The sequence below is a fragment of the Sus scrofa genome, chromosome 13 (assembly GCF_054392235.1).
Source record: "Sus scrofa isolate SSC_HxYL_T2T_F1_AM1 chromosome 13, Sscrofa_HxYL_maternal_Yorkshire_Landrace_v2.0, whole genome shotgun sequence".
In the NCBI taxonomy this organism is placed as follows: domain Eukaryota; kingdom Metazoa; phylum Chordata; class Mammalia; order Artiodactyla; family Suidae; genus Sus; species Sus scrofa.
In genome coordinates, this window is record NC_139395.1 from 132,190,033 (window position 1) to 132,204,302 (window position 14,270).

The window sequence follows — 14,270 nt, forward strand, 5'->3', positions numbered from 1 at the left end:
AACAATTTAGAAAAGTAGACTGGGCTTAAACTGCACAAAGCTCTGTTTGCCAGGCAAAATGCCAACTCCTGACTAAGTTTTTGGCAACTGGATTTTTCGTTTTGGAATTTTATTTTTCACTATGGTATAAAATTCAAAATATACAAAAGGATATACAGTGAAAAGAATCACCTTCCCATCCCTATCACCAGCCACCCAGGTTTCTTCACTATAGGTAAGTAACATCACCAGGTTCTTAGGTATAATCATTTCAAGTTTTATGAACGGGAAGATCTAACCGTAGGGTACTGTATGGAAACTAAAGTAAATTATTTAAAAATCAACTGATGGAGTTCCTGTTGTGGCTCAGCAGAAACTAACCCGACTGTTATCCATGAGGATGTGGGTTTGGGCCCTGGCATTGCTCAGTGGGTTGAGGATCTGGCACTGCAGTGAGCTGTGGTATAGGTCATGGACGAAGCTCGGATCCGGCGCTGCTGTGCTGTAGGCTGGCAACTGTAGCTCTGATTCGTCCCATAGCCTGGGAGTTTCCATGTGCCGAGGGTGCAGTCCTAAAAAGAAAAAAAAAAAAAAAAAAAAATCAACTCACATCATCATCAGCACTGAATTGAGAAGAACATTAAAAGGAACAAGTTGATAATGAGAATGGGTAGGAAGACAATGTGAGATAGGTTCTTTGTTGATTCCTTTGTTTTCCTATGAAGACTGACATAAAGAACCCATTATATAGTGGGGGGGGAGTTGGCCACACCCATGGCATGTGGAAGTTTCTGGGCCAGGGATGGAACTCACTGCACCACAAGAGAACTCCCATTAACACTGTTTCAAGTGATTGTATTTTGAGTTAAATTTTTGCCATATCAATGAGTAGACTATTTCTCATCTGAAGCTTCTTTTAGAAAAAGAATAAAACATTCAGCCTAGCTTTATGTCAGTTGTTAATTATATATTTTATTTACTCCCTCCTAAGAGGCACAAGCTCTACACTACTGGACTCAAGCATCCCAATTACATGGAGATGTGCCAACCATTAGCAACATTTTTAGGATTCTCCTGGAAGAAGAAAAAAATGTACAACTTCTATTAAGAAATAATTTCTTAGTTAAGATTATTTTTCCCAATTTGATGAACCAAACCAAAGGAGCAAGTCAACCACTATGGCAGCAAGTGACCTGCTGTTGCCAGATACTCTGGAAAAAGCACAGACCACACTGTAACCCTATGAACAAAATAAAGCATCATGACCAATTATCCAACCTGCAAGCCAGGTGGCAGCCATATGTGTGCACATGCATAGGTGTGTGTGCATGCTCAACACACACTTGGGGAGTTCCTATTGTGGCTCAGTGGTTAACGAATCCGATTAGGAACCATGAGGTTGCAGGTTCGGTTCCTGCCCTTGCTCAGTGGGTTGAGGATCCAGCATTGCCCTGAGCTGTGGTGTAGGTTGCAGATGCAGCTCGGATCCCGTGTTGCTGTGGCTCTGGCATTGGCCGGAGGCTACAGCTCTGATTCGACCCCTAGCCTGGGAACCTCTATATGCTGCAGGAGCAGCCCAAGAAATGGCAAAGAGACAAAAACAAAAAACAACAACAAAAAAACCACACACACACTTGAATGTTGGGCTTAGGGGAATAAAAGATGTACCCAATGAAAATGCTTTTGCTTTATGTAATTCCATCCTTTGTGAATTTAGGTGATAAATAATTATAGCAATATCCAGTAACTTTTGGAAGCCAATATTCAAAAAAATTGTCCTTATCAGCTGAAATTTCAAGGTTAATATACAACAGAACTGCCTTGGTAATTTAAAAACAACAAAGTATAATATGCCACTGCAAAGAAAAGAAATCCTAAATCCTTTCCCTAAATCATTTGATAAAGGATATTTGGGGGAGTTAAATTTATTTTCCCTATTAATTGTTTCTAAACTTTTAAAGTGTCAATGAATATTTTTATTAAAAACCTGTGATCATACTAGATGCATTCTCTGCAAACACTTCATAGATACAGGCTGTTTCTAAAAGAAAATACAAATGATGACTCAATAAAAATAATTCTGCAGACAGTTTGAAAATGGCAGGTACCAACCTCGAATCATATCCCCAATGCATGGCATAGATTTTAGCGAGGTGACCCCTTAGTGTACGTCTCGTTCGCATTTGTATTCGACCCACGGAATCCATATTTGAGGTGATCTTTAGGAAGCAACCAGAATGTTATTCTTTACCTTAGACAGAGCTCAGAAAACAAAGCAGAAACAACTGCGAGGCAAAAAAAAAAGGATACATAGAACAAATGTATAGCAATTGAAAGTAATTAAATATAAATAATTCCAGTCAGTATATGATCAATATACTGTTCAAGAAAAAGTATGATTTACTTGCATACCTTCCAGTGAGAATATCTTCTGTACACCATTAACTAAAAAGAACAGATATACCTCCCAACTTCAGTAACAAAAACAGCCACAAATAAAAATCTAATAGATGCTCACACAGTAACACATTTCTCATTTTAACTGTCTAAAGAAAGCCATTTTTTATGTATATGACTGGGTCACTTTGCTGTACAGCAGAAAATAAGAGGACACTCTAAATCAACTATAATAATTTTTTTTAAAAAGAGTTGGAAATCCATATGAAGGCAAGCAAATGCTATCCAGAGGTTACTCCATATCTCATCATCTTTTGAAATATGTTATCTTATACAAGAGAAAATAGACTTCATTCAGCTTTGGAAGAAAAAGAAAGCCAGTTTTCTATCTGAACAGCACATAAAACACTTAATAAAAATGCTTGATATTAATTAAACTACTGAAACCTTCCTAAAGTTTATATAAGAAAAAAAAAGCTTAACCAGGGATATAAAAAAGAACCAGGAGCTACTTAAAAAGAAACATATGAATCTACATATTTTTATACTAGTTTTTTTATGCAGACTTCTATTTTAATAAATACGCTTTACGAAGCACTTGGACAGGATGTGACAAATCATAAAGTCTTTTTAAATAGAGATCTCATTTTTTCTTTCAACTAAATACTAATAAAAAGAATCTGAATGTCATCTCCATTAGTGTCAAGCTGTTTCATGAGAATTAATAAAATGAATTGAGGAAAAATAAAAACTTTACCTGAACAAGCGTTGCATCATTACATGCTTTCCTGGCATCCTAAAGTAAAGAAAGATTATACATTTAGACATGGAAATCTCTAGGTATGATTTAAAATAATATTTTCATTGAAAACACAGATATGAAATATACTTCTTATATACCACATAATCTTTATTTTTAAAATGTTTATTACAATAAAAATCACATAGCAGAAAATTAATCATTTTAAGGTGTGAAGCTGGGGTGGTTAGCATAGTCACAATGTTGCTCAACCAGGACCACTACCTAATTCCAGCACATTTCTATCACTCCAAAAAAAGAAACCCTATACCTTCTAATTCCCTCTTTTCCCATTCCTGGGTGATCACTAATTCACTGTCTAATCTATCTGTCCATTCTGGACACTGCATAGAAGTGGAATAATATATGACCCTTTTCATGTCTGGCTTCTTTCACGCAACACATTTTCAAGGTTCATTCATGTTGTAGCATGTGTTAGTACTTCATTTCTTTTTATGGATAACATTCCATTGTATGAATACATTACATTTTGTTTATCCGTTAATTAATCTGATAGATATTTATATCATCTCTACTTTTTGGTTTTATGACCAATGATGCTGTGAACATTCATATACAAGTTTCTGTGTGTACACATATTTTCAGTTCTCCTAGGTATATACCTAGGAGTGGAATTGGTGAATGATGAAGTAACTCTATGTTTAACATTTTAAGAAACTACCAAACTATTTTTCACAGTAGCTGCACCATTTTACTTTCCCACCAGGATATAGGAGGGTCCCAATTTCTTCACTTCCTTGATAACACTCTTCTTGTCTCCTTTTTCCTTTCCTTTTTTTTATTATTACAGCCATCTTAGTGGATGTCAAGTGGTATTTCACTGTGGTTTTCATTTGCATTTTGCTAATGATTAGTAATGCTGAGCATCTTTTCATGTGGAATATTTTTACATGTGCTTATTAGTCATTTGTAAATCTTCTTTGGAGAAATATATATCAAATTCTTTGCTCATTTTTAAATTGGGTTATTTGTTTATTGTTGAGTTGTAGGAGTTATTATATATTCTGGATACTAGACCCCTACCAGATGCGTGATTTGCAAATATTTTCTCCCATTCCATAGGCTGACTTTTCATTTTCCTGATAGTTTCCTTTGACACAAAAGTTTTTATAATTTTAATGAAGACAATTTATCTATTTTTTCTTTTGTTGCTTGTGCTTTTAGCGTCATATTAAACTGTGGTCTAATTCACGGTCACAAAGATTAATAACTAGGTCTACTTCTAAGAATTCTACACTTTCAGCTATTATATTTGGATACTTTTTTTTTTTTGCTGCACCTGTAGCATATGGAAGTTCCCAGGCAAGGGACTGAATCCAAGCTGCATCAGTGACCTATGCCACAGCTATGGCAATGCTGGATCGTCAACCCACTGTACCAGGCCGGGGATCGAACCCACATCTCAGCAGTGGCCCAAGCAGCTGCAGAAACAACGACAGATCCTTGACCCTATGTGCCACAGCAGTAACTCCGTGGTACCATTTTGAGTTGATCTTTAGACATGGTATGAGGTAGGAGTTCAAATTTATTCTTTTGCAAGTGGATAGCCAGCTGTTCCAGCAACATTTGTTGGAAAGACTATTCTTTCCCAACAGAATGGTCTTACTACCTTCGTTCCAAAAATCAATCAGCCATAGACACATGGTTTTACTTACAGACTCTCAAGTCTATTACACAAATATACTTTTGGTTTATAGTTAGAAGATTTTAAATTGCATCCTCCCAAGTAAAATGAACTAGACTAATTTAATAAGCCCAAAGCAAGAATTCTGAGTTCCCTCCTTTTGTTCTGGCATGTAGAAAGTGATAGGAAGGATATTTCAGAAATATTTTTAAAAGTACATAATACTTGAAAAGTGGAAAGCTACATGTAAAAGAATAAAATTAGAATATTCTCTAGCACTACGTACAAAAATAAACTCAAAATGGATTAAAGACTTAAATGTAAGACCAGAAACCATAAAACTCCTAAAGAAAGCATAGTTAGGAGTTCCCACAGTGGCTCAGTGGTTAATGAACCCAACTAGCATCCACGAGGATGAGGATTCAATCCCTGGCTTCACTCAGTGGGTTAAGGATCTGGCATTGCTGTGAGCTGTGGTATAGTTGCAGAGGAGGCTTGGACCCAGTGTTGCTTTGGCTCTGGTGTAGGATAGCGGCTACACCTCTGATTGGACCCCAAGCCTGGGCACCTCCATATGCCTCAGGTGCGGCCCCAAAAAGACCAAAAAAAAAAAAAAGCATAGGCAGAACACTCTTTGACATAAAGTGTAGCAATAGTTTTTTGGATCTGTCTCCTAAAAGTAAACAAAAGCAAAAATAAACAAATGGGACCTAATTAAATAAAAAATCTTTGCACATCAAAGGATACCATCAAACAAAAAGACAGCCTTCTGAATGGGAGAAGCTATTTGCAAATGATATAACCAAAAATGGGTTAATATTCAAGATATACTAACAGCTCACACAAATCAACATCAAAAAAACACACAACCTGATTTAAAAAATACAAAAGAGATGGAGTTCCCGTCGTGGCGCAGTGGTTAACGAATCCGACTAGGAACCAGGAGGTTGCGGGTTCGATCTCTGCCCTTGCTCAGTGGGTTAAGGATCCGGTGTTGCCGTGAGCTGTGGTGTAGGTTGCAGACGCGGCTCGGATCCCGCGTTGCTGTGGCTCTGGCGTAGGCCGGTGGCTACAGCTCCGATTCGACCCCTAGCCTGGGAACCTCCATATGCCGCGGGAGCGGCCCAAGAAATAGCAACAACAACAACAACAACAACAAAAAGACAAAAGACAAAAAAAAAAAAAATACAAAAGAGGACCTGAATAGACATTTTTTCAAATAAGATATAAAGATGGCCAACAGGCTCAACATCATTAATCACCAGAGAAATGCAAATTAAAACCACAATGAGATATCACATGACATATGTCAGTATGATTACCATCAAAAAGACTACAATTAGGGAGTTCCCATTGTTGCTCAGTGGAACTGAATCTGAATAGCATCCATGAGGATGCAGGTTTGATCCCTGGCCTTGCTTGGTGGGCTAAGGATCCGGCATAGCCATGAGCTGTGGTGTAGGCTGCATATTTGGCTTGGATCTGGCATTGCTGTGGCTGTGGTGTAGGCCAGCAGCTACAGCTCTGACTGGACCCCTACCTTGGGAACCTCCATATGCCGAGGGTATGGCCCTAAAAAGACAAAAGACAAAAGACCAAAAAAAAAAAAAAAAAGACTACAAATAACAAATGCTGGTGAGGATGTGGAGAAAAGGGAACACTTGTACACTGTTGGTGTTACTGTAAATTGGTATAGTCACTATGGAAAACAGTATAGAGGTTTCTCAAAGTACTAAAAGTAGAACCACTGTATGATCCAGTGATTTCACTCCTGGGCATTTATCCAAAAAAACAAAAAACAAACCCCAAAAAAACACTAATTCAAAAAGATGCATGTATCCAAAGTCCACAGCAGTATTATTTACAACTGCCAAGATATGGGAGGCAACCTAGGAGTTCATCAACATATGATGGATAAAGACACACACACAATGCAACACTAGTCAGCCAAGAAAAGAATGAAATTTTGCCATCTGCAAAAACATGGATAGACGTGGATGTATTATTCTAAGTGAAATAAGTCAGGCAGAGAAAGACAAATACTGTATGATATCACTTATACGTCGAAACTAAAGAATAAAACAAGGTGGTGAATACAGCCAAAAAGAAAAAGACTTACAGACATAGAGAGCAAACTAGTGGTTACCAGTGGAGAGATGGAAGGGGGGAGGAGTAACATAGGGGTAGGAACTTAAGAGGTACAAACTATTACGTATAAAATAAATAAGCTACAAGGATATATTGTAAACTTAGGGGATATAGCCAATATTTTATAACTATTATAAAAGTTATGGAATATAACCTTTCAAATTGTGACTCATTATGTTGTATACCTGAACCTTACATAATATTGTATATCGACTATACCTCGGTTTTAAAAATGTTTTAAATTTAAAAATACATAACATTTCTTTAAAATACTTTGCAAGTACACTGTATACAGATGTTACCAGAAAAAAAAATTTTAGATTTAATATGAGAAAAAGATATGTCCAGAAAACAGCCAATCCCATAGATGTAAGCAGGTGTTTATGCCTAAGTATTGTAGAGTAGTCTTCAAAGAGATGTTAAATTTTTACACAGACTGAAGAGAATTATTAAAAGGAAGATAGTGAAACAAAAATCCAATGTAACAAAATAAAGGTTAAGAACATGTTTAATAAGCAACAAAATGTTTTAAACCAAGTTATCAATTAATAATAAATTTAGAGGATTCATACACATAGGAAAATCAGAATCAGAATTAATTTTTCCTGCTAGATTTATTCCAAAAATTTTCCCCCGAAGATTAGGGTAGTTGGAGTGGCCCAGCAGGTTAAGGATCTGGCGCTGTCACTGCTATGGCCCAGAGAAAAAGAAAGGTTAGGGTACTGTTATCTTCAACTTGGTTTCCGCCAGCTGTGCTCATTAGTATACTGCGCAAAGAGGAAGCATGCACTATTTGTTGAATTAATGTCCCCGAAGGACAACTCTTCCCATTCGGCCACAGGGAAAATGGCTGCCACCACTTACAGCAAAGACTAGATGGATACACAATTTTTAGCAGCCTTTTCAACCTATTTATAAACACTTAGAATATTTCTATCTCAGGGTGTTCATAAGTAGTTACACAAACATGTGATTTGATTCTCTCATTCTCAAATTGTGGGTTTAGAAAACTTCATTTGGCAAGGAATAATTTAGCCCACTTTCCTACAATGAAAAGAATTTCCAAAAATGACAATGATGGCCTGGGCCATGTCCAAAAACACTGGAGCTGAAGATTAAATTCTATAAAAAGGGCTCTCTAATTTTCAGCTTTATGGAAGTAAACCACCATTGTTTAGTCCATTCAGTCATTCAATAAAAAACCTGTTGTACATTCTGTCAGGTACTATTATAGGCACCATGGATAAAGCAGTAGACAAATCAAAAAACCCCTCAAAGAGTTGACCTTAATACTAACAATACAATTAAAACACTGCAGGCAAAAAATAATGAACTACAATGCAAATCAGTAGTAAAAATTAAAAAGTGTTGGAGTTGCCGTATGGAGTTCCCGTCGTGGCTCAGTGGTTAATGAATCCAACTAAGAACCATGAGGTTTCGCGTTCATTCCCTGGCCTCGCTCAGTGGGTTAAGGATCTGGCGTTGCCCTGAGCTGTGGTGTAGGTCGCAGACATGGCTCAGATCCTGCATTGCTGTGGGGGCAGCTATAGCTCTGATTAGACCCCTAGCCTGGGAACCTCCACATGCTGCAGGTATGGCCATAAAAAGACAAAAGACCAAAAAAACAAAAAACCTGTTGGTTAGCTGTTTGTTTAGTTGTTGTTGTTGTTTTGCTTTTTTTAGGGCCGCTGAACCTGTGGCATATGGATGTTCCCAGGCTAGAGGTCCAACTGGAGCTACAGCTGCCGGCCTACACCACAACCATGGCAACATCGGATCCGAGCCACATCTGAGACCTATATCACAGCTCACAGCAACACCAGATACTTAACCCAGAGAAAGAGGCCAGGGATGGAACTCACAACCTCATGGTTCCTAGGCGGATTCATTTCCAAAATTGTGCCATGACAGGAACTCCAAAACATGTTGGAATATAAGAATCCTACGAATATTTTAGTAATTCCTTGCAAATTTACATATGCAGATTCTAACCACTCTGAGAAAAAAAATCGTTTTTTTTTAAGTATTTATTTTTTTTACTAGTGAGAATGGAACCAGGCAAAGAAGTTTACAGAAAAGAAGTCCATATATAAAGAAAGAAATAGCAAAATATCTTTTGGTCATGATTTAGAAAGAAACAATAAGACAGTTTGAGAAAAAATTCCTTTTTTTTTTTTTTGTCTTTTTGCCTTTTCTAGGGCCGCTCCCGTGGCATATGGAGGTTCCCAGGCTAGGGGTCTAATCAGAGCTGTAGCCACGGGCCTACGCTAGAGCCACAGCAATGCGGGATCCGAGCCGAGTCTGCAACCTACACCACAGCTCACGGCAATGCCGGATCCTTAACCCACTGAGCAAGGCCGGGGATCGAACTGGAAACCTCATGGTTCCTCGTCAGATTCATTAACCACTGAGCCACAACAGGAACTCCCAAGAAAAAATTCTTATAAACACTTTTATTCATTATAAAACTGAATATAAAAGAATCATTCCCAATAGCTGAATTCCTTACTGTCCACTTTGAGAAATACAAGACCTGTTGCTGTGGCTCTGGCACAAGCCGACGGCTACAGCTCTGATTGGACCCCTAGCCTGGGAATCTCCATATGCCACGGGAGCAGCCCTAGAAAAGGCAAAAAGACAAAAAAAAAAAAAAGAAAAAGAAAGAAAGAAAGAAAAAGAAATACAAGACCTGATATTAATATCTTTGTGCAAAATAAAAGTGACATTTCTCAGCCCAAATCAAACAGGTAACAATTACAAAAGAAAACCTATGTTTTCTCTATTTCTGTTTTTTTTTTTAATTTAAAATGAATCATACACTGTACCAAAATGTCATGTGATTATACCACAGATAGGTAAATAAATAGTTAAACTATATTTCTGGAAGTATGGGGTGGAGGAGGAAAGAAGCACGGAAGGGTCTTTAAATACAGCATGGAGTGATTACACTGAGAAGAAAAATAGATTGTATTTTACATACATGTGATTACTTAGGTTACTTGAAATCATGGAAAATGTTTCAGTGAGTACCTGACATTACGCTTGGATGCTGGTGAGGTATGAAGATAGGACTAAGACAGAATTTTCCAGCCAAGTACAAGCAGTAGAGGCAAATGTGCACAACTCAGCCCTGCAACACAAATCCAAAGTGCCAGGCAAGTAAGGAACTGCCACTTACTGGCATTAGTCTAAGTCCTTAACATGTCACGTTGTTTTAATCCTCTCCATAAACCTATACAGTGGGCGCTGGTATTCTTCTTTAAGAGCAAAAACACAGAGCATCAAAATAGTTGTGTCCCTGGCCACAAAATAATTAAAAAATTGAATCCATACACTCCAAGTGAAGGACTCTTGTGAGGCTTCTTAGAGGAAGACTAGGACTCGATGAATAGAAGTCCGAGGAATAAAATGAGAGCAGAGGTAGTATAATTTCAGGCAAAGGAAATGATTTGAAAAAACGCAACCAAGTGGAAAAGAGCAATGCATGTTCAGGGAGTGACAACCAGATTTGTATGGCTATAGCAGAGGCTACAGAGCCAGATGTTAGTAGATACAGTTGAGAGGTAGGATCACAAGGGTGCCTATAGGACAGGCTCTGGAAGCAAAATACACCTGGTTTGAATCCTGAACCTACCACTTCATAGTTATGCTCCCTTGGCAAATTACTTAGTTTCACTGAGGCTCAGTATCCTCAACTACAAAATGAAGTCACACCATCTACCTAAGGTATCTACTCAGAGTTCTCATTCACATCTAAATGATTAACATCCTTGAATTCCTGGAGGTAAAACTGGTTACAGTTTTAACCCACTAAGAATCAACATTTTTCTGCTGGGTGTTCTTCAACCATCCCTTGTTTTTCCTGCTCCTTTCCTCTCTCTTTCCTATAATATCTTTGTATAGATCCTATGATTGTTTCCTTTTTGCTTATCCTTCACTTTGAAATTTGATGAGTGATTCTGAAATAGCTACAGCAAACAGTTCATATGGACAGACCACACCAGTGTTCCAAATTACTAGGGATTCTCTCTGCTTTCATGATGAAGTCCTTCACTTATATTTGTAAATTGTTTACCCCTTACTTATCCTTATGAGAAGAAGGAGGCAGCAGCTGCTACACATAATTCTATCTCTTTTTTCTACCCTACTCACTAAGAGGCTTCCTAAAAGACGGCATGTCTGTATCTTTTCATTCTTATCTCTGCCTTCCCTGATACACCCCGGTCCAGGGAAGCGTCTGTTTCCACTGTTCCAAAAGAAAGGAATGGTGGTGTTCCTGAGAGAGTGCTATCGGCTTTGTATAAGATTTATAGGTGTGGGGTTTCTGCCGTGGTGCAGTGGTTAATGAATCCGACTAGGAACCATGAGATTTTGGGTTCGATCCCTGGCCTTGCTCACTGGGTTAAGGATCGGGCATTGCTGTGAGCTGTGGCGAAGGCTGGCAGCTACAACTCCAATTAGACCCCTAGCCTGGGAACCTCCATATGCCAAGGGAGTGGTCCTAGAAAAGGAAAAAAAAAAAGATTCATAGGTGCAAAAGCCCTCTCTCAGAGTCTTTCCATACCCTAACATTTTATGACTTTTCTCCATTTTATTAGGCTTTGAAGTTTCTAAGTGTTTTTAATTCTGGTAAAGATGGAGCTTAAATTTCTTATGCACTCGACTGTTCTCAACTGATTTCCAGGAGTAAGAGATGACAGACCTGTCTTCACTCTGCCACAAAATAATTTTTAATGTTTTTCTGCAATCTAATGTTTTAGAGGTTAATTTTCTAGCATATAACAATATGATAATATCTGCCTTATCGTATTGCACCAAAAATCAAACTATGATTCCTGGTGTGAGAGTAAGAAGAAAACTGTTACGTTTGTCTTTCAGCAGCGATCACACATACACTATTAGCTTCTTAGGGACACAGGGGCCATTGGTCCCCATATGTATTTGTCAGGCATGATTTTTGGAGAGTTCTTTAGAGGCATGATAAAAACAAACTGACCATTTCTCACCTTATAAATTATTTAATACATGTAGAATGATAAACTAATGAACACATTCAGTTCATCGCTGATACTACATAAAGTGCTAAAATTTCAAAATGCAAAAGTTTGCTCTTACCTGGATCTGATTCCGCAGCTGCTCAGCTTCCTGCCTCAACTGTTCCAGCTCACTCATCCTTGAATTTGTTGACCTCAGGAACTTACAACTGAAAGCCACTATTCAGAAATAAAGAGAAAGATTGATTCAGTTCTCCACTGACATATTAATCTACTTTTAAAATATTGACGTATAACTTCTTTTTGGTCCTTCTAAAATTCAAATGAGATAATTATTACTGGAAGTTAAAATTTCTTAATAAAAACGGATTGAGATTATTTACTAAAGGATTTTATGAAGAATAGGATCAGAAGGTGGAAGAGATGTTTTAAGCTGTAGTACTGCAGACTAAATTACAAAGAATTAGCACTAGAATAGAGAAATACTTGACCACAGCTCTGACGGCACCAGCAGAAACCCGCATTTGGATGTCCAATTGGCACCTCACCTTACTTCATCAATGAACCCCACACCACCCTGAAGTCACTCTCTTCTGCTTTAAATCCTGCAGTGGCTTTTCACTCCATTCAGGGTAAAGTCTTCGGTTGACCTGCAGAGCCTTACAAATGCTTACACACACACCCCTCTAACCTCATATCTTTCCCCTCCCCCTGTTTCTGCTCAAAAGCTTTCTTGATGTTCCCAGCCTGTCTTTACACTGGCTCTTACCCCTGCCTAGAACCCTCTTGTCCCTCTCATCACTCACACCCTTCACTCCATTCAAATGTTACCTCTTCAGAGTGACCTTCACTGACAGCATATATGCACCCAACTAGGCTCCTTACCCTGTCTTACTTTTCACTGTTAAGACTCAAGACCACCTAGCATGTATTTGCTTATTCTTCATCTGCTTCCTTCTAGTAGTGTCAGCTCCTTGAGGCAGGATGTTGCTCACTTTACTCTTTTGTTACAGCCCTAGCAACTGAAACACTTATTCTCCAATAAATTAACTAACATGAAAATAGTTTAAGACCTAAAGGAAATCTGTTCTAAGGATTTAGGATAAATCTCAGAACTAAAAGGCAGGAATATTATAGCCTCAGGAAGAGAGCAGAGCTGGAAGCTAGTGGTATTCTTTCTCTACCTGTCTTGTTTTTCTCTTCATACCTGCTTTATTTTTCTCTTTCTACAGAGTGACTTTCTCTGCTTCTCCAAGCACAGTATCTAAGTTTATATCTCCTTGGGTCAAGTTTATAGCCACCAATGATTATCCCAACTGCAAATTTCCCTAAGAGAGAATTTGTTTCTACCGTTCAGTCACATCAACTGCAGTACAAATGTTTATTATTTTCAGGGATAATTTTATTTTGTCAAGTTAAAAAATAAATGTATTGGAATTTATTAGAATGACATTAAACTATAAAGTAGTTTAAGAACTGGCATCATTCTAGTATTCCATTTCCCATACAATATTATGGTATATTTCTCCATTTATATAAACTTTGGTAACATTCTTCATTAGTCCTAACCACTACTATTTAACAATTTAGCATGTTCCTCAGATAGTACCAGACTCGTTAGATTCCAGCCAATCTAGAACATCATTCAGCTCAACTGAGAGTTCCCATCATGGTTCAGCAGATTAGATTCCAGCCAATCTAGAACATCATTCAGCTCAACTGAGAGTTCCCATCATGGTTCAGCAGTAGTGAACCTGACCAGCATCCATGACGACGCAGGTTTCATCCTTGGCCTTGCTCAGTGCTCAGTGGGTTAAGGATCTGGCATTGCCATGAGCTGTGGTGTAGGTTGCAGACGTGGGCTCAGATCTTGCATTGCTGTGGCTGTGGCATAGGCCAGCAGCTATGCTCTGATTCGACCCCTAGCCTGGGAACCTCCATATGCCTCAGGTATGGCCCTAAAAAAAAAAAAAAAAAAAAGCATTCTGCTCAACTGAAGATAAACAGCATGAACAGCATACAGCATACAGGTTCTTTATGGTCACAATCCCAACTGCCCTTGCTGGACCATACCTGAGATATCCCTGGTCCCTGATCCTAGGAGATTTATTTTTTTTAATACAGCTGCAACTGCAGTATATGGAAGTTCTAGGGCTAGGGGTCGAATCAGAGCTGCAACTGCTGGCCTACACCACAGCCACAGCAACACCAGATCCAAGCTACATCTGCAACCTATTCTGTAGCTTGTGGTAATGTCAGATCCTTAACCCACTAAGTGAGGTCAGAAATTGAACTTGCATCCTCATGG

The 14,270-nt window shown here is 38.3% G+C and overlaps 1 protein-coding gene across 1 annotated transcript in view; it reads right to left on the minus strand.

Moving 5' to 3' along the window:
• Nucleotides 1-14,270, minus strand: part of GNB4 (G protein subunit beta 4) — a 71,308-nt gene that overhangs the window by 30,798 nt on the left and 26,240 nt on the right. The window contains exons 2-4 of the mRNA XM_021069860.2: nucleotides 12,084-12,181; nucleotides 3,134-3,172; nucleotides 2,092-2,198 (exon numbers count right to left, since the gene is read on the minus strand). Of these exons, the coding sequence (XP_020925519.1) occupies nucleotides 2,092-2,198; nucleotides 3,134-3,172; nucleotides 12,084-12,140 (203 nt within the window). The 5' untranslated portion in view covers nucleotides 12,141-12,181. The remainder of the gene's footprint in view (nucleotides 1-2,091; nucleotides 2,199-3,133; nucleotides 3,173-12,083; nucleotides 12,182-14,270) is intronic.